Source organism: Leuresthes tenuis, unplaced genomic scaffold, assembly GCF_036924035.1.
Source record: "Leuresthes tenuis unplaced genomic scaffold, fLeuTen1.0.hap1 SCAF_15, whole genome shotgun sequence".
Classification (NCBI taxonomy): domain Eukaryota; kingdom Metazoa; phylum Chordata; class Actinopteri; order Atheriniformes; family Atherinopsidae; genus Leuresthes; species Leuresthes tenuis.
In genome coordinates this window covers 24378324-24396209 of record NW_027325369.1, presented here as the reverse complement: position 1 = coordinate 24396209, position 17886 = coordinate 24378324, and the positions used below count along the sequence as shown (strand labels likewise).

Here is a 17886-nt window from a genome sequence, read left to right as displayed (position 1 = left end):
AACCCCTCACTGCAGGTTACACTGACTGCACTTTGCATTTTGGCGAGTTGCATTTTGCTAACATAGATGATCCTCGTTCTCCCATCCAGGTTCAATAACAACTGCCAGTCGCCTGTGTCATCTGTGCGGCAGGTGGTTGGTGAGGAAGTCAGTGGGATGAAGGCGAGCTCTGGCACTGGTGTGTGCTGGACTCGAACTGGGGAGAGTGACGCAGCCGGTAGACTCGGGGACAAAACCAGCTCAGGTAAGCAGGACTCTGTAGACTCTGAGTTTAATAAAACACATGGCTGATTCTATGCTGCTTGTCTCTAACTAAGCTGTACCCTGTAGACACTGTGGTTTCCAAGGTAGTGATTCCTCGACTCCAGCAGTCAGACCAGAGCAGCAACATGTCCCCGAACAAGAACATGAAGGTGAGCAGCAGTCAGCAGCTACCACATGTAATTTGATCAGGTCCAAATTTTCTGTGGCCTAACCTGCACCTTCACTCATCTGTTAACAGGCTGATGCTCCATATTCATCCAGTCAGTCGAGCAGCAACACTCTGTCCAGCAACGCCTCCAGCTCAGCTCACAGCGATGAGAAGTGGTACGAAGTCGGCTCCCGTTCAGGAGTGCGGAGCGACCTAGAGCTCAACGACTACCTGCAGGGCACCTCCACTGACAGCGGCATCGACGCCACCTCCTTTACCGCCACCCAAAGCAGCACAGCGTCTTCTACCGGAGCCTTCAGGGCCAAGGAAAAGATACCATGGCAGGAAGATCCAGGCAGCCAGGGAGGCACCGACACTTCACCTCCGACACCTGACTCTCTTGTCGCCACTGGGGGCAATGAAATCCCGGAGAAAAGCCCGTCTGCCTTTCCACTGGGTCCAGATGGTGGTTCCCACAACCTGAGCGATGCCACCCCCCACTCTAGGTGTGCTGATATTCTGTTAGAGTCAGCTGTATAAGCAGCGGTGGAGTTTGTGCACTTGCTTCAATGTTTCATTAAACAGACAGTGATTCATTGTAGTCCAGATTTATCCTGTACAGATGAAAAAGTCCAGCTTGGTATTAACAAAGGGAAGCGAAGAGGGGGAGAATGAAATATCTTCGAGGGGTTTTGCATTTGTATGTATCTCCTTCTTATGGACTCTCTAATAGAAAGGAAGTGCTTGAAGTTGCAAGAAATGCATACTGTGAGCTCAGCACTGCTCTCCCTCCTCTTAATCCCACTTCCTTTGAATCAAATAAAGCTTTCCTCCTCTTCATTCAGACAAAAATAACTCACTATCACCAGACTTGTACATTGGCAGCTTTGTTTTATAGTATGTGCACACATGGACAGACACAAAACTTTGTTTGAACATGGATGAAAATGACATGCGAGGACACCTTGTCCCATTTTCTGTTTATGAAGTCATCAGTTTGTTGGAAATGCAGTGATGGAACAAGCTTGCTAAAGGTTTTTAAAGTTCTTTATGTGTGATGTGCAGCTGAAATATTTTTATAGATGGTTTATCAATAATTAAACTAAGACCTAATTATCTTCTTCAATGTCCTGTTTTCAGCACAATCAGTTCTGGTCACTCAGGGAGTCCACTGGGACCGAGCTGCAGTGCTGTGACACCACAAAATGAGGCGGCCACTGCAAACATCTCACCCACATCCCAAACCTCCCAGTCTCCAGGTACCAAGAGCTTCTATCCTCGTCAAGGAGCAACCTCAAAGTATCTCATTGGCTGGAAGAAGCCTGGGGGAACAGTGAACTCCGTGGACTTTGGCAGCACTCGCAAGTAAGACATGAACCGCTTTTGCTAAAGATCGAAGCACCGCTTCACTAAAGATATGTGAACGTATCTGGTAGAGAAATTGTTGTGAAAAAAGCGTCATTAGGTTTAGAAATGATGGCCACTGTGGCACAAAATTTGGTCTTATATGTCCAGAGACTGCCGAGCTCGTTTTTAAGTGGGTTTTTAGATTTAACAGTTAACAGTGCCATCATGTGGTGCAACTGAGTTTTCAAGCTTTTATTCAAACCAACTTTTTTCTAGTTTGCAGGAAAGGATGACGGAGCATCCTTAACTTTTTCCATTAAATGGTGTTGGCCAGTGTTTTTGATATGGCTTTAAGGGTGATTGCATCATTTTTGGTTGATGACAAATGCTGTTTTTATCTCCCCGCCATATGATCTGTATTATTTCGATGTGAGATGTTTCTCACCTAATTAGATTTTGCTTTTCGTCTCCAGACGGCACCAGAGTGATGGCCTGCTGGGCGGTCAACCCCAGCTCAGGGCCAATCTCCGAGGCTCCCAGTCACCCCAGCGGCAAACTGCCAAATCCAGCCTAGAAGAAGACTTGAAGAAGCTCATCACGCTTGACAGCCCGCCTCCAACAAGTGAAGAGAAGGTACTGGGAAATGTAGTGGCCAACTACAGTGGCACGCAGAAAACTGACAAATAATTCAGATTTGGTTTTATCAATGCAAGCTAGCTGTGACTTTTAAACAAAAGTTGGCAAGCAACTAGTGAGGGTTGATTAGAGAATGAACGAGGAGTTGAAACAATTAGTTAAAAGTGACTGATTAACTATATAAATATAGCCAATAAAAACAAAGTCGATGTGGAAAACAAAAGGTAATAGATATAAGATAATGGGTGATAATTAAATGTAAAAGGACAGTAAATATTTAGCTGAATCAAGTTATTTAGCTGGACAAGTTATTTAACATAGTAACAGTATAATAATGGAATAAAAAAAGGTGTACTGTGTGTTACAGTTACTGGCATCTAGTGGTCAAGTTAACAACCATTTTAAAAGCTGTTCAGCCACTAACTAGTACCAGACAGCACAGATTACATCTGCGCTGCTGTTTGCTAAATGACCCGTCAAAGACAAACCAACCAACTTTGACATCTCTCCAAAGACTTTTTCTTCATCTGCGTTTCCATCTGGGAAAAGCCGCAACAATGTTTAATTTACTTTCACCTCATCTCCTCATGTTTTGTGTCTTTGACAAGGTCGATTCATGCACCGCAGCCTTGATAAATATGATCTTTCATTTCACCAATACGTATCCTACCATTTTTTTTCAAAACTGTATTCACAACCACAGATTCTGCCACTTTTTTCTTCTTCAAACTCTTAAGAGAATTTTCTTCTACTTGGCTTTATCTGAGTGCATAAAGCCTTTACTCCTGTGTAAAATGAGGCGTAGCACAAGCTGATCTAAACAGTTCATCATGAAGTAATGATAATGGAACACTTCATTTAGCAAAGAGATTTTATACTAATTAAAACTTGATCTTTGGTAACTTTGTTGTAGAAGTTGTTGGATTTTAAATAGAAAATGAAAAGTTAGTGAAATGATACAAAAAAGGATGAATGAATGGATCAAAAAACCTTGACAATGAACCAGCATGCACAGCACCAGGCCCTTCACCCAAAATACATCCATCACAATACACCTGTGCAGTCCCTGCTGTAATATGTCAAAATGTCCTTTCCAAAAAGGTCAGAACTGTTGTAAAAGAGCAGAAATACCAGTCAGGGGAAATGGTGATGGTAATAGTTAGCTTCAGTCATAGCTGTTTGCTGGAAAATCCCAAAACAGCTGAGCGGTCTGTTAGTCATTAATGGTTGAACTATCTTCTTCTGTTTGAAATGATCGACTCCAAGGCTGCACATTGACAGTTGAGTTAGTCTTCCATTTCGACACCATTTGTGGTTACTTGTGACTTCTTCCCAGCTTTTTCATTCTTTGTCTGTTTGCATCCGTCTCTGAAGCCGCTGTTTCCCGGCCCGCCACCCAGTCGTCGCTCTCTTCAGAGAACGCTGTCAGATGAGAGCATCTACAGCGGGCAGAGGGAGTCGTCATTCTGTGGACAGCGTGACACGCCTACCGACCTTCTGTTCACCTGCTCCACCGTGCCACGCTCACCCACCACCCGTAAGGGAGCAAGCCGACGAGCCTCACACAAGTCCCTGGGTGAATATCTTCTTTTTTTCAGCAGAATTTGAGGATATGTGACTGCATATATACAGTATATTGCTCTGAGAAGCAGATTTAATAAACACAGTGCCGCACATACAGTAATGAAAGCAAAGCAAACATAAGGAAATGACTTACAGTCTCTATAGAAATGTGGTATTTTGCATAATTGATGACTGATGTGTTGTGTTTTACTTTTCTGTTTCGTCATCCTAGGGGACTTGACAGCCTCGGAGAGCTCAGAGCTGGAGCTGGAGAGGAAGAGGCAGCAGCAGCTGGAGCCTGTCCTCATGCCCCTGCCTGACACTGGGGCCGATGGCCCGCTTGACTGGGCCCACTTGGTGGATGCTGCCAAGGCCTTTGAGGGTAAGCGCACATCTTGTTTTAATGTTTTTTTGTTTTTTTTTTTCACATCAGTAACAGTAAGAGTTGTAATTTGCTTGTAGTACTTTTCAGTGGAAGGTAAAGAAAAGAGACGCTGCTGTCACCTTTATTTACGTCAGAGGAGGGCACTGTTGCTCTGTGCTTGTTCCCTATCTGGATCCATTGTTTTATGTTTCACGTTTTAGAGCAAAGACTGGTTTTTCTAGCAGCCCTCGAGGAAAACTCAACGGCCGAGAGCACAGCAGCTGCCAGTCCCCAGCAGGCCGAACCCCAGGCAGCTCCACAGAGACAGCCTTCGCCCGGGTAAGAGGCCTCAGGTCAAAGCCTGGGACCAACGTTTGTTTTACTCCACTGGTTTCCAGCACTGTGACCAGTTTTAATTCCAGTCATACACTCTTGCGGATAATATCGCTAATTAGTCTTCCTCTCTGGCTGACTGCACACTTACCTGTAAAGTCAACAGCTACACACTGTTAGGTTAATGGCCTGCTTGTTCATTTATATAGAGAGACTCCAGCCTGCTTAATGGGGAAGGTGAGCCAGCTGGAGTCCATGGTGAAGGCGCTGCAGGAGGACCTGAAGAAGGCGAGTTAAAGACGCACATAAGAAGTTGTAATACACTCCCAGTATTAAAGAAGGCAAATATGTGAGAGTGAACCGTAATAATCCAAAAATGTTTTTTTCATCATCAGGAGAAAGATGCCAAGGCGTCTTTACAGGCTCAGATCCAGAGCCTGCGAGAGGACAACCAGCGACTCCTGGAGGAGTCTTACAGCGCCTCAGCCAAGCTCAAGAAGTTCACAGAGTGGGTCTTCAACACAATCGACATGAACTGATGCACAAAGATGGAAACTGCTCTTTACCTGGACTTTAACCACTACTCAATTTATTTCCAAACTTTCAGTGCTACAGAGTTACTGTCAAAATTGTTTTTTCTTGGGTAAACACAAACCAGTGCCAACATGGGTTTACATGCCATCCTCCTCCAGCTTTGTGGATCTGTGGAGTAATCACCATAAAAGACAAAATACTCTGAAGAAAAGAGAACGGGGCGATAGAGAAAAAGAGCAGAGGTGTAACTGTGTCACATTTTATCAGCATGCACTCCCTTAGGAGTACAAAACATTATGTAATGCTTTGTTTCCAAATGTTTCTAAATGACTGTTGGTATTCCCGCATGTCAGAGAGAGCAAGATGCCCAAAGTAACCTAAAGGGATTTAAAGCTACTGTCCCCATTTAGCTCCTCAGCTAACCTAATTACAAGTGAACGGACTTCCAATTAAAAAAGCTCAAATTAAAATTTCTTCATCCCATGCAAGAGTTTGTAAATATAGTCCCATGTTACTCAGATAAAGGTTGATACTTTAGAACTAAATGTGTTGTAAATTTGTTGCTGTTGAGACATTGCTCAACTCTATTAATTAGAGGTTGACAACACTGATTATTTTTGTATTACTAACCAAAAGAAGCTGTGAGACGATGGAAGATGTCATTTTTGATGGTAGTGTGGGTAGGTAGAGGACAGACGCAGCCTTTGCGTAGCACATACTGTGTGTAGGCACTGTAAGGTGAAGTGCTGGTCTGTATGTGTGTAAAAGACTGTGCAGGTGTGTTAAGTGTCGTTGCAAGTAAAACTTTAAAAGAGCTACTCACTCTGGTCTACTCCCAAGAGAAGAATATATATTGTACAAACACAGTGGGCGCCATAAAGATACAAATCGACAGTTCAGAATATTGTAAATACACGGTGTTAACTTTTATTTTCTTATGCCCCACCCACAATACTATAATATAATGAATATTTAAGACAAAGATAATGGCCGAGATAAAAACATCCATATGCAGCTGGATACATAATTGCCTATAATGTATATCCTTAAACTCTAAAGATGGCTAACGTTTACTGCAAAATGCTAATTATTAGTTTTCTTTGACCTATCAGATTTTGTTACCTTTCCTGCTGCAGTGGGTTGATTGACAGTGCCACCTAGTGTTGACAACATGTAACATGTTACATGGACCTGTCCCCTTCTCCATTAATAGCATGTCAAATGGCCTCAATCTGATCCTTAATTCTCAGAATAGATTAAATCGGTACTGTTCAGAATGTGATTACATGGTAATATATATTGTTCATCCTGAAATTCCAACTACAGAGTCTCCTGTAGTTAAAGCCCAACACAAATTTGGTCTGTCAATGACCAAAAAGCTCTTATTTAAGCCTCATACTGTAATTGCTTCCTTTTGTACTCAGATACTGTGCAACTGTATATAATGAGAATTTAATATTCATCAAAATTTGCACCTTCATTCTTATTTTTTACAGGTTTTTTTTTAATGTATTTCTGCTTTACTGGCAAGAGGAGAATGAAAGGAATCTTACTAAAAGAAAAGGGGGAAAAGATGAGACATAGACCATGAGCCGGACTTGGATGAAGAGTCCCCAACGGAGCAGATCGCCCTTTTGCCTTCGTTCTTAACATGTGACAGCATGTGATTCTGTTTCCATTGAGCTGTGATGTGTAAAAAAAAAAAAAGTTTATATCTATTAAAGATATTTTGTTGAATTTCACTTTGCCTGGATGAGTTGTCTTCTGAAGAAGCAGCAGTTTGTGGCAGATGTATTAAGATTTGGACGCGCTGCTCAGCTAATACATGAGAAAATGGGTAACTGAAACCACCGCCTGGGTTATTTGATGTGGCTCTCCAAGTAAACAGATACCTGTCAGGAGGTGGCTGCCTGCTGCTGTATTGTAATTAACAGGGAGCTGCTGTCTTTCCACTTACAGGTAGGTATAATTGCACCGGGCGTTTTCCCAGACAGAGGGGAGCCTGGGTGTAGCAGACTGATGGATGAGGATACCCTGAGAGATGCCAGCATAAAGATGTGGTTGATTATAGCTCCAAAAAGTTAGTGTTGTGATGCCTTTCAGGGTTATAACAGGCTGAGTGTTTGGATATGTATATATATTCCGAGGATCCTTTGTTCATGTGCCTCGATATTCTGTCAACAAACACACTCAAATGTGTGCCTTCAAAAGTCTGTGTCATATTAGGAAATCGTCTCCCTCCACCGTTTCCAAGGTGTTTATTAAAATGAAGTGGAAGGATACTAATGACTATCATGTCTCCAACGATGCAAACAGCCCTGGACATTGAGATGCTCTGAGGTACTGCTAACAGATACAGTTACAGGCTCACGCTAACAATTCTTAAAGACTAATATTGAACAAATTACAGCGGCAATAAATGTGGAATCTCATACTAATACGTTTTTCCCTTCAGCCTGTCGCAACCTTTTTATGTGCATCTTAAAGTTCAGCAAAGTTAAGAAACTGAACGTGAAGACCAAACCGAGTTATTTTCTCCCACTGCTCCTCACCTGCCTGAGAGACAGTTAGCAGTCCAGGGTTTTCTTCTTTAATCACTAGGAACACATTTACATCATTTAATTGCTCCCCTCAGGGTGCAGGTTTACTCTCCCTATATGCAGCGCTAATAGGTACAGCTTGTCTCTTGTTCCTTCTGCTATTAGTGTTATATAGCATATATCACAATATTATTCCTACCTAATTTGTGCCTCCTGCTGACAGTGTGTGTGGTTCGGGGGATTTTGCACAGTTTGTATAGTTGGTTCTGTATTGTCTGTGTTTGACTTCTCTATGTAAAGCAAACTGCACTGAAGGGACATTTAAGTTTTACTCTACTCCCTCTACTCCAACAGCCTCCTGATTTGACCTACCTGGGAAAAAATTTTGATAAATATGAATCTTGCAGCACATGACTATTTTTGACTAGTCAACTAACCTATCAGAGCAGAGGAAGCCTTAAAGAGACAGCCTCTGCTGTTTCCAAGAAACTAAAAGTAAGTGTCTCAGGTAAGGTGCTTTACGAATGTGACGGTGTGATATTCTCTATACAGTTTGCATGATCAGACTGGTTTGCATGCTAGCCTATGCAAGTAAGCACATGTTGAGTTAAGGTACTCAGGCATAACTCAGTAGTAAAGATTAAAGTTTTAACTTGATAGAAAAGAAAGAAAAAAAAGAAAATGACACATTTGGGTATCACCAAGGTCATCACAATGAATATTTCAGGGGCCCATAAAGACAAACCTCCAACGGTTGCTTTTAGACTTCCCTGATCGGCTAAAATGACTTCTGCTGAACTTTTGTGTATAAAAATGTGGAAAGAATTACTCTGTCTTTGGGAGATTGTAGTTTTACTGACTTATGAGGCCTCGTACTAGCTTTCACTGATCTTCTGATGACAGTGATTGATTGTGAATTTGTTTGCCTCTCCAACACTGGAATTGCATCCAGCACATTCACAGCATTATATATATATATTATTATTATGGTGGTTAGCACTGCCGCCTCACAGCAAGAAGGTTCCAGGTTCAACTCTGCCTTTCTGTGTGGAGTGTGCATGTTCTCTCCGTGTTAATGCATGGGTTCTCTCCAGGTTCTCTGGCTTCCTCCCACTGTCCAAAAACATGCATGTTAGGTTAATTGATTACTCTAAATTGTCCTTCGGAGTGAGTGTGAGCGTGTGTGGTTGTTTGTCTCATTTGTCTCTGTGTGGCCCTGTGATGGACCGGAGACCTGTCCAGGGTGTACCCCGCCTCTCGCCCACAGTCTCTCTACATTCAGGCAGAATCTTTGTTGTGTTGTGTGTTGGCCAGTGGTGTTACTCTGGCAATAGTGTGGCTATGAACAGGCTGTTCAATAATTTAGCATTAATGCAGATTATAGCAGGGCTGGCCCCCTTAAAGCAGATTAGAGAAGTCCCTGTCTGTCTGTCTGCCTGTCTGTCTGCGTGTCTGTCTGAAGGTACGCTAGTTGCATATCAGTACAGTGTAAGTCGTGTGTGTAGTTGTAATCATCAGGGAATGGCTAGTCATGTTGCTATATTTGCTCTGCATTTACGTAGAGGATGATAGTTGTGATTGCAGATCTCTATCAATGTTGGTGGGAGGCCGTGTGTACAGTACAGAACTATCCTGCTGTTACGAGAGATGTGTGAGGTAAGCACAGTAGGCCATGCTCACATTCATACTCCTGGTACGTCACACGTGGGCGTACGACCTGGGTTTCCCTTGGTTACCAATTTGAGAGAGAACAGCTGTTTTGTCTTGTTGAGAAATTTGATCTACTTTTTACCTGAAGAAACACTCTAAAATATATATATATATATATACTTTTGATAATGGGAAGAGGATTTTTAATGTGCTGAACCTGGAAATGAAGAGATGGCTTTGCAGTGCCAGAACATGTGTTTTAGAAAAGATGGAACAGGACAGTTTGTCTGCTGAACTGGTTCTGTCAACTCAAACATCTGTTTGTGTGTGGCTGCGTGTTTCATGCATGCACTCACAAATTGGCCATACCATGTATTTCTGGCATATCTTGCTCAGGGGCTTCTGGGATCTCATTTACTACAGGGGAAAAAGGTTTATCCATTCGGGTTGCCATTTAAGCTTGAATGATTCCTGAGTTTCCAAGAAAAAAAAAAGAAGGACATGCAAAAGTGGAATAGCAGGGGACAGAAACATGAGTGTGTGTTTGCAATGGTCAAGTTCACCAAAGGAATTGTTCAAACATAAGTTTTGGAAAAATTTCTATTTTTTGATTGCTTGAGAAAGCCAGTAATGAGCAGACTGGTGTTTGGGCTTTGAATGGAATCTGAAATATTATGTCTGAGGTTGCGAGTTCAAATATATTCATAGCCTTCATCTGGTTCTGTAACCTATTGCTTTTTTTAGCATTTCAATATCAGTTTAATGAAATGTTTCTTGTTTTCGGCATCAGTGGGCGCTACTGCAGTGTGCATCTCTCTGTTCTCATTTTCTCTCTGCTGTATATCCACTGCTCTCTGTTTCTCTCATGCACACACACAAACACACACTGCCTGTCTTTCTCCTCCCTCTTTATATTATCTCTAATTCCTTCATCCCTCCCCTTTTTTCTACTTGATCTGCCCCTCTCTGTTGCACAGCATCTCCCTCCCTCACTCTTTCTCTCTCTCACGCACACTCGCCCTTTTAGCTCTCGCTCAGTCTCGAGCACATGCAGACAGAGGGAGAAGGGGGGATGAACAAGGTGCACACATGTGAGGATCTCCTGTACTGCCGGGGCAAGGCAGGACTGGTGAAGAGAGAAGAAGAGGACGAGGAGGACTAGAGGAATACTGCAGTGATCAGCCAGCTTCTTTCTCTGCATATATTTCCCTCACTGTTTTTTCGCTGCTTCACTGCTTTCGTCCCCTTTTTCATCTTCGTCCACTTCTCTCCACTCTGTCAATTATACCATGAAGCCGCCTGCTGCTTGTTGCTAAGGGGGAGCCAACCAGGGGAGCACAGTGGACCGAGCGTTATTTTTGTTTTTGAGGTAATAAATGACAGTAATGGCAACTGTCAGGTGTCACTGATTGACTGCTCGCCTGCTGAGAGTGAACGGGGCTTTGAGATTTACTATTGCAATATGGTTCTGGGTGTATCTGGAGCACGGTATGCATGTGTGCATGTTGTGTGTGTGTGAACTCCTTGCCAGTTTATTCAGTTTGTTTCAGATGACTTGGTGTGTGGGCTTGTTCATTTGAGTCTTTGCATGGGGTTCTGCCCTGCGAGTACGTGAGTTTATGCACAATGTCCTTTTGTGTTTGTCTCCTCTAATATTATTGCTCACTGTGCTTGAATTTCAGGTTGTGCATGTACACAAACACACTCACTGTATTGTGCTGCCGAGGGTGGCATCTTTAAGCATCTACTTGGATGTCTTTCAGAAATGATCAGTTCTGTTTGCTTCTCTTTGAGAGAAGCTTCCTCATCTTGAACAGGCCTTCTGTGGACTTGCATTCTTGAGCAGGGGATCTGGGGACCTATTGGCACATTGTTGTGTCTTTAAACAGGTGCTATGCAATCCATAGAACCAGCCTTTATAGACAGCCCTCGAGGTGAATGCAAAGATTAGCTGTCTAATGTGCTCAGACTCTGAAGAGAGCACAAACCTGTTAGCCAATAGCGAGTTCAGCTCTCTGCACTTCTGGTGGCAACAACAAACAGTGAGGCGAAAACGAATGATTACTTATTCACTCATGCACATCCAAATGCTCCATAGCATAATACCTTTAAGTGTTAAACTGTAACAACAAAACCACCTTGCATGTCTCTTGTAGTATGAGCAGGTGGCAGGGAATTTGAACATTTTTAGCTCTCTCCTCCAGCAAACATGTAACATAATGCAGCTACAGTTATATAATTCAGCTACCCTAAATCTTTTTCCAGTAGCCAGCCCATGACAAGAAGCAGTGTCACCTAATCAGTTATTATGTGAGGATTTCATTTTGTGCCTTCTCATGTGTGCCTGTCTCGAAATGCTGTGTGTGTACGTCTTTCTTTGTCCTCTCAATAGCTCATCAAAGCTCTTTTTCAAACACAAATAGCTGTTTCAGTGAATAGCTGAGGCCCAGTGAGCCGTGTGATTGTGTTTTTTCTTGGCATCTTTACCCTATTGCACTTAATATTATATTAGTACAAAAAATGACAAAAGAGCTGAACTGTGTAATTAACCTCGCTTCAACTCACCCTTCTTTCCACCTCACATTTCAGTAGCCTCGGAGAAGCCCTGTCACCAGTGTAGTTTATGGAAATCCTGAGTTAAGTGGAATTCATTCTCCCGAAAGTGTTTGAGTGTGACAGTGCAGAGAAAGTGCTGGGGATTGTTTGGAGGCTGTAAATAAATCCCTTAACAGCAGCTCTCTAAGCATGTGGGGGGAGGGGGGATGGGTTAATGTAGGGAGTGCAGTTGGGTCAAAGGTAACCATCATGGGAATGCGGTAAGTGGAGGCTAAACTTCATGATGCTTACCATTAAAAAAAAAAAAGTAGACAAAACAAACCACACTTAAACCATCAGCATCCCCCCACTGAGGTTTAATTCATTTTGAACATCAATTTAATCAGTGTTGAGAAAGATGACTCATCAGCATCCCAGCTCCTCTGACCGTGTGTTGTAGGCACACACATCTGTGCGTGATTACAGCAGTACTGATAATTCTGTGCTGCTTGACTATACTACGTTGGTTCAAGTCTTTTATATTGTATATCAGGGAAATCAAACACCCCTTCACAGTCACTATCATGACAATGTATTTTATGAACTGATTTTCGATTGGATTATTAACACGGTTAACTACATACTAATGTGTATTGTATGTGGATATTTTTTAAAGCACCGAACATGGCAATGCATCAGTCCTTGGAATACTACCATTACATTTTCATTCATTCAGCTGTTTAAATAGTTACATGTCATGTCATGTTGTGTCGCTCAAATAACAATGGGGTGTGATGAGCTGTGTTCATGTGGTGCATCTGTTTCTCTCCAGGCCTTAGTGAAAATGGCAGAGGGGTCCAAAGACCAAGGATGCACGGGCACCACTGATCCAGAGGAGGACTCCCCCAATATGATTGTCTACAGAAAGGCAAGGCTGACTATGTGTGTGCTACAGTATCTGGTCTACAGTATGTGAAGTGAGAAAGATTCGCTGAAAGGCAATGACCCGTATACAGGCTCCTGACAGCGCAGCTGCCCGTATCACTGTGCATATACCACACACTGGTTTCATTGCCAGGTGTCAGGAAGCCTTCCTTTCGACCATCTTTAAAAATGCTCCACTCTGTCTCTATCTCCTTCCTTCCGGACCGGCTCCTTCCCAAAGTGTCCATCACTAGGCTGGCCCCCAATATTTTAAAAATCTCTCCATCCCTTCAGTGGAGGGTTTAGACAGTGAGAAGTCCTTTCAGTGTCATGGGTAATTACCTCATCCCCATGGTGCCTCACTTTCCATCATTGCTTTTTGATTGGGGAGGGTTAGGACTATTGGAGGCTAATTATGTGGATATTCAGCTGTCAGAAAAGCTCAGTTTTCAGGGCTGGGACTGGAAACGGTCAATTGGGGGGGGGGGTTATCCCCACCTGACCAATATATTGTTATTTTACTGCCACCCTAACAGCCCAATTTGATCAGCCTTTCACCACACTATCTACTACTACTATCTTGCTTACTGTCAAAAATGAGCTACGAGCAGGCAGCAGTTGACAGATCCTGTCCCACTCTCCAAAAGCTACTATTTCATCCTGCCCCTAATGACTGTCCATTCATATAGCGAGGTAAACAGATTAGTGGAAGGATGGGTGAGACAGGATGTGAAATAATTGTTGTCAGTTAGTAAGATTTCCTTTTTAGACTCGTAGTTAACCGTGTGCCGCTGGTTATTGCCAGGGTCTTCTTCGTATTCAGAATCCTGATTGGTGCTGATTCTGACTATAACAGTGCGAATATTGTGTGCTATGAATAGTGTCACATGTCAGTGTTCGGTTGGATATGAAGTAGTCAAGTCAACTTTTCTACCTGCAGTAAACTAACGATAATCAATAACCAAATCAGAGGTATGAATGTCTTGAGACAAAAGACCTGGATTTCTGATAACACTCTCACATACACAGGGGTGACAAGTTTCTTATAGTATTTTTCAGACACAATGCATCAAAGGACCCATTTTCTCTACAGCTTGCTCCTCTCAACAATGGTTTACTTCTTACGGGTGGGTGAACTTGTGCACATGCAGTTCATCTTAGTTGAACTTTGACCACTACTGAGTGTGATGAATACCTGCGTGGCTACTGGAAACGAGCCATCCAGCCAGGCATAGAAGACAAATCTGAAATAGTTGTTGGTCGAAATTCTCTGAATATGAGCCAAGTTTAAATGTGTATCGATACCTCATGAGGAGAACCTTATCTTGAAGACTGGCGTCCATCCAAGCACACATGTTGGGTGTGCATCAGATGATTGTGCTTTTTGGGGGTTGGTCTGGATTTGGCCGGAGAATGAACAACCTCCAAAAAATTTGGCATTTGAAACTCTTGTACTACACCTGAAAATGAAATTACAAACTTGTATGTGAGCATATGGAGGCTCTTAAACAGTCAGGTAGCAGGGTGCAGATAGGCAATATGTAGTATGATATGAAAAACATCGCCAACAGAAACGTTTAAAGCTCCACTACGACGCCTCTGAATTAAGCACAAAACCTAGAGGAGACTGCATTACTGATCACTTGTGTATATGGTAAGGCCACCATGCAAGAGTAGACTAGTTTGGTAAGGATTCTAGAAGCCTCTGGAACTCTACTGGTGGGATAGGAGCACCATACTTTCAAAGATATTTTCTCAAGAGGTGTTTTGATGATGCTGAAGAATCTCACCTTAATGGTAAAAAATCTCTCAAAGCTGTTCAGCTGGGTTGAAATATTTTCAGAGTAAAGACCATATCATGCGACGTATACAGTTTTCATAATCCCCAAACCAACTCACGCCTGTGGAGTCAAGCACTCAGGCTTTCCCTCTACTTTGTTACCCTCTGTATTTGTCATAAGATATTTGCTTGTGTTTGTGTGTTTGTTCTAAATAGTAACAGAGCGGTTGTTTTTGCACAATTGTACATCCATGCATTCTAAGAAGCTGCAGAGGGGAACATACTGTATGTATGTTACACTAGGCATCTTCATGGATTTCACAGTGCAGCTTCATTACATAACGCTGCACATGCCTGGAGGCGACACATTTAAGAGGCTGGATCTTGCTTGTCAGGAGGCTGCCTAGAGGAATATTCATCATTTCATGTTTTAGTCATATGAAGTGACAACAGACAGATTATTATGAGGGTGACAGGACTTTCTGCCCTTCCTACTTTACAAATGCAAATTTTGATTTGAAGCGTTTGAGGAGCAGGAATCAGAATGTAGGGAAATCTGAAGTGATTTTTACATAAAACAGGAATGATAACTCTTGGCAGACTCAGTGTGATCTAAATGTTGCCCCTGTGCTTTAATTGAATATATAGTACCTTACATTTGACCTTATTGCCTGTCTGCTGTCAGGCCAAACGATAGAGAGGTGCTTGGTCTTTGACGGCTGAGTGCCCACGGCCTCTGGACTCAGTGGGTGGGCAGCCTGGCGCAGTGTGAATGCGCTGCTTGCAGGGAGGCAGATGGCCAGCAATATGTTCCATCGCCTGGGAAAACACTGGCAGCTTCATCCCAAAGGCTTAGGCCCCTGTCAGCTGGAAGACATCAGCATCTTACTGCAATGAGTTAAGGCTAGTGGGATCCTAGTGAAGAATCAGTGAAACTCTGTTAGGATTTATATAGAGGTAATGTTGCTACTTGTACTGCAATATCTACTGCAAAAATAAGTATTAAGTTGCTTGTGTGGGCAGTTAGAAAAAGGTGAATGTGATGTATTAAGTCATAAGAGAAGCTGAGAGCTCGGGAGAGAAGGAGGTTCTCTCTGTGCGGCAGTACTATCTTGTTCCGTCTCTCTCCTCCTACGAGAAAAAGGAAGTGAAGCAAAACAAGCCAATAACTGCAGGACGTCTTATTGCTGCAAAAAAAGAACAGCAGGGAAAATTTGGTGTAGTGCACACATACTCAGACACGGCTCTAATGCTGCTGTGTTAAACTCTACATGTTCCTTGTTTGGTTTTCTCAGTTTGCCGTGCTTAGTAGACTGAATATGGTGCGTACACAAAAAGCACTGGCACTAAGACACACTTAAAAAAGAAACCACGAGGAGAGGCACAACTGTGCTGAGAAATGCAATTAAGTTAAGGAGAAAGGCCACTTTACTGCAATGATGAGGTGAAGCTGACAAACTATTAATAGTTACCATCTCTTGTCCCTAAGTGCCTCTGTGTGTGTAATCCCCTTTTTACTGCCTGGTTATTTGGGGCCTAGATTATTCAGAGGTGCGATAGCTGGACACAGGTTATTGCTGCAGAAGGAGTAAATGCCTTTTGGATAAGTTAACTCATATCTGAAGATGAGATTCATGGCTTTATTTATTGTGTGTGCATGTGTGTGTGTGTGTGGTTGCCCTGCAGAAACTTATTCAGATGGATTCCAGAAGCCTCAGGAGATTTCACCTGGCAAATATTAATAATGAACCTACCATGAAGTTTAAAAGCGTGCTGTCGTTTGGGTGTGTTAAAAAATGCTTAAGTTATATCTTAAGAATTTTCCCTGCAAATGAAGGTAAACCTTACATTGTCATTGCAACATTACATTACATATCAGATAAAGTAAAACCGATATCCACTGTGCCAAGAGCCAGTCTGTCCTGAACAAACTCTTATGTTTGTGAAATTGTCTGGAAACATAATTTTTTTGTGTCCTGGGCCACATCTTTCTCTTTTTTCATACTTGTGTGTTCATGGACAAGAACCACGTCCAATTCAATACCTAAATGTATGTGATCAGTTTATGTGTTAACATAGTCAAGCTATCAGCTTGTCAAGTATGTTAACAAATTAATTTGTTCTTTCCAAACTCCTTGCACACGGTGCTGTGTCTCCCAAAAAAAAAAAAAACATGTTAACATAGGCCTATTCAAGGTAAATTACGGACCAGAAAAAACTGATGGAGTTTTGCGGACGATAAAGGATAAAGCATGTAACAAGATCTCTAAGTAATATGAACATGTATTTTAATTTTTGTCACATTGAAATGTTACTACGCATGATAAAGGGTAGTAGGATAAGGAAATTACTGTCACTGTTAACCTTATCCTCCCTCATCATGCAAATGTTTGACTGTTAGCTGTTTGGGAATAAGGTCATTTACAGGACATAGAGGGAGGCTGCTCCCACCGCATGGAGATATGGAAATATGTATAAAATTACAGCAATCACACTACCGGTGGGCTATTAAGCCACCCTTTAGTGCGAGGGGAAGATAAGATGATTGTAAATGGCAGCTTCCCACATCACTGATTCACAAACTACAGCAGGGATGACAGCTGGTTGGGTCTGAAGGACTAGACGAAGCACTCTAGTTGCTCCGGTCAGAAAGGAGCCTAAATGCTTGTCTTCCTGCAGACGCCCATGAGTCACACTCTCTTGTCTCTCTGAAGGGCCCATGGAGGCCATGTCTCTTTTCTTTTAAGACTAACCTCTGTTCAAGGTGTTTACGGGCCACTATTTGCTGTCCCTGTGTGCACTTAAGATAGCACACTCCAAGTGAACACTCTGGATATCATCTCTGCAACTACAGGGACGAGTTCACTCAGCGCTTTATCGTGTATGACTGTTTTAACACCGTCTCCACTTGCACCATGGGAGTCTTTATCTGAGGCGCTGGAATGGACTGAAGCCTGTGTGCCGGTACACTAAGTGCAAGTTTGGGTTGCTTTCCTGGTTAGGTCAATAAGATAAAACAACAGTAAGAGCGTAAAGCTCTATCTCTTACATAACCAGCATCTGTCTGTTTAATGTGTTAGCTTGTATCTTCTTTCCAGTAAAGTGAGGGTCCAGCTCATGAAAATCCTGGACGTCCACTAAAAAAAACATTGTTGGTGGATAATAGTTCACAGTGCTTTGGCAGCCAATATGCTGTGTAGAGAGGATTATTTACCTCATCTGTAAAGAATGGCAGTGACTGCAATGAAAGGCTTTTCTCCCACGAGGA

At 42.6% G+C, this 17886-nt stretch overlaps 2 protein-coding genes across 12 annotated transcripts in view; both read left to right on the top strand.

Annotated features, from left to right (window-relative positions):
• Window positions 1-6931, top strand: part of LOC140270873 (signal-induced proliferation-associated 1-like protein 1) — a 34471-nt gene extending 27540 nt beyond the window's left edge. For both annotated transcript variants that reach the window (XM_072366115.1, XM_072366116.1), the window contains exons 12-21: window positions 90-244; window positions 331-413; window positions 503-918; window positions 1553-1777; window positions 2233-2392; window positions 3770-3971; window positions 4191-4340; window positions 4544-4661; window positions 4865-4943; window positions 5051-6931. In XM_072366115.1, the coding sequence (XP_072222216.1) occupies window positions 90-244; window positions 331-413; window positions 503-918; window positions 1553-1777; window positions 2233-2392; window positions 3770-3971; window positions 4191-4340; window positions 4544-4661; window positions 4865-4943; window positions 5051-5194 (1732 nt within the window). In that variant the 3' untranslated portion in view covers window positions 5195-6931. The remainder of the gene's footprint in view (window positions 1-89; window positions 245-330; window positions 414-502; window positions 919-1552; window positions 1778-2232; window positions 2393-3769; window positions 3972-4190; window positions 4341-4543; window positions 4662-4864; window positions 4944-5050) is intronic.
• Window positions 6932-10284: 3353 nt separating this feature from the next.
• LOC140270352 (regulator of G-protein signaling 6-like) overlaps window positions 10285-17886 on the top strand; it is a 46165-nt gene continuing 38563 nt past the window's right edge. For 3 of the 10 annotated variants that reach the window (XM_072365489.1, XM_072365487.1, XM_072365492.1), the window contains exons 1-2: window positions 10286-10748; window positions 12747-12842. In XM_072365489.1, the coding sequence (XP_072221590.1) occupies window positions 12759-12842 (84 nt within the window). In that variant the 5' untranslated portion in view covers window positions 10286-10748; window positions 12747-12758. Of the gene's footprint in view, window positions 10749-12746; window positions 12843-17886 lie in introns of all 10 variants that reach the window. The other 7 variants (XM_072365488.1, XM_072365486.1, XM_072365493.1 and 4 more) reach the window with 4 other exon arrangements.